Source organism: Condylura cristata, unplaced genomic scaffold (genome assembly GCF_000260355.1).
Source record: "Condylura cristata isolate star-nosed mole 26May11 unplaced genomic scaffold, ConCri1.0 scaffold00009, whole genome shotgun sequence".
Taxonomy (NCBI): Eukaryota; Metazoa; Chordata; class Mammalia; order Eulipotyphla; family Talpidae; genus Condylura; species Condylura cristata.
In genome coordinates, this window is record NW_004567110.1 from 2398426 (window position 1) to 2399660 (window position 1235).

The 1235-nt window shown below is 60.6% G+C and overlaps 1 protein-coding gene across 1 annotated transcript in view; it reads left to right on the plus strand.

The window, feature by feature from the left end:
* TRAPPC9 (trafficking protein particle complex 9) overlaps positions 1–832 on the plus strand; it is a 133557-nt gene extending 132725 nt beyond the window's left edge. Inside the window, exon 23 of the mRNA XM_012722892.1 lies at positions 748–832. Within this exon, the coding sequence (XP_012578346.1) occupies positions 748–832 (85 nt within the window). The remainder of the gene's footprint in view (positions 1–747) is intronic.
* Positions 833–1235: the final 403 nt, after the last annotated feature.

Genomic DNA, 1235 nt, shown 5'->3' on the forward strand with positions numbered 1-1235 from the left:
AATGAGTGAGTGGATGAATGAGTGAGTGACTGGATGAATGAGTGAGTGGATGAATGAGTGAGAGACTGGGTGAATGAGTGAGTGGATGAATGAGTGAGAGACTGGATGAATGAGAGACTGGGTGAATGAGTGACTGGATGAATGAGTGAGTGAGTGACTGGATGAATGAATGAGTGAGTGTCTGAATGAATGAGTGAGAGACTGTGGGTGAATGAGTGAGCACATCCTTTCTTTGCCTGTGCTTTCCCTCAGCTCCTCCCCTCTCCCCTGCCAGCCCTTGTCTGACAGGCTCAGGTTTTGACATGGCAGGAAATTAATTCTGAAAGCGAGTCTGTCACATTTACAAATGGAGATAGCGCTCAGATGTGGTTAATGCAGCTGCTCTTGAGAGAAGAAACTCAGAGATCCGCCTGCTCGCCCCTCCCTGCTCAGCCCAGCCTGTGCTGCGGCCGTGTTCCGGGCCCCGGGGGCCCAGTGCGCCTGGGGGAGCAGGCCCTCTCTGGCCTGAACTGGGATGGGTTCTGCCTCCTGGCCCCAGAGCTTGGGGGAAGTAAAGCGGGATCACTGCGGGGTTCCCTGGGACCTCACTCTTGGGGCCACTGGGATGACTTTGGAGATGGACCCCTGAGGCGGCCTTGGTGCTGGGGAAGCTCTGACCCTGTGACAGGAAACCGCCTGAGACTAGCATGTGCCTGCCCCCAGATTCAGAATGCCTGACCAGCCCTGGACCTGCCCCTCTTCCCACAGACCCATCCCTGCCCCCTGCCCCCCGCCCCCCGCCAAGGGTGTGGCAAGAGGGGTCTCCAGCTGGCGCGAGGACTGGATAACCTGAGGGGGGAGAGGCGACTGCCTGGCTCGCCCCTCCCGTCCACGTGGTTTCCTCTTACAGAGGGGCCCAGCTGGCAGAGACCCCCGCAGGTCCCCAGTGGGCTGGGCTCTAGGTGCTTCACCTCCCTCAAGGTCAGGTGGTGTCCGGGCCCACTTGTGAGGTGCTGGCTTTCTCCAGCTCCCAATTCTTTGTGTGCATGAGGGGGTCGCCTTGCGGGGGTCCGCAGGGAGCTGTCGGCCTCCGGGCTGCTCGGTACAGCGTGGAAAGGCTCCATCTCACGGGCAGCCCCGAGGGACTGAGCTTCTAGGGCCCCTGGACGGGGCTTTTCAGCAGCCATGCCCAGGGCGGCCTCCGGCCTGAGAGGCTTAAATCCGAGTGTCCCGCCTCCTGGGCCTTCCGGGGCCTC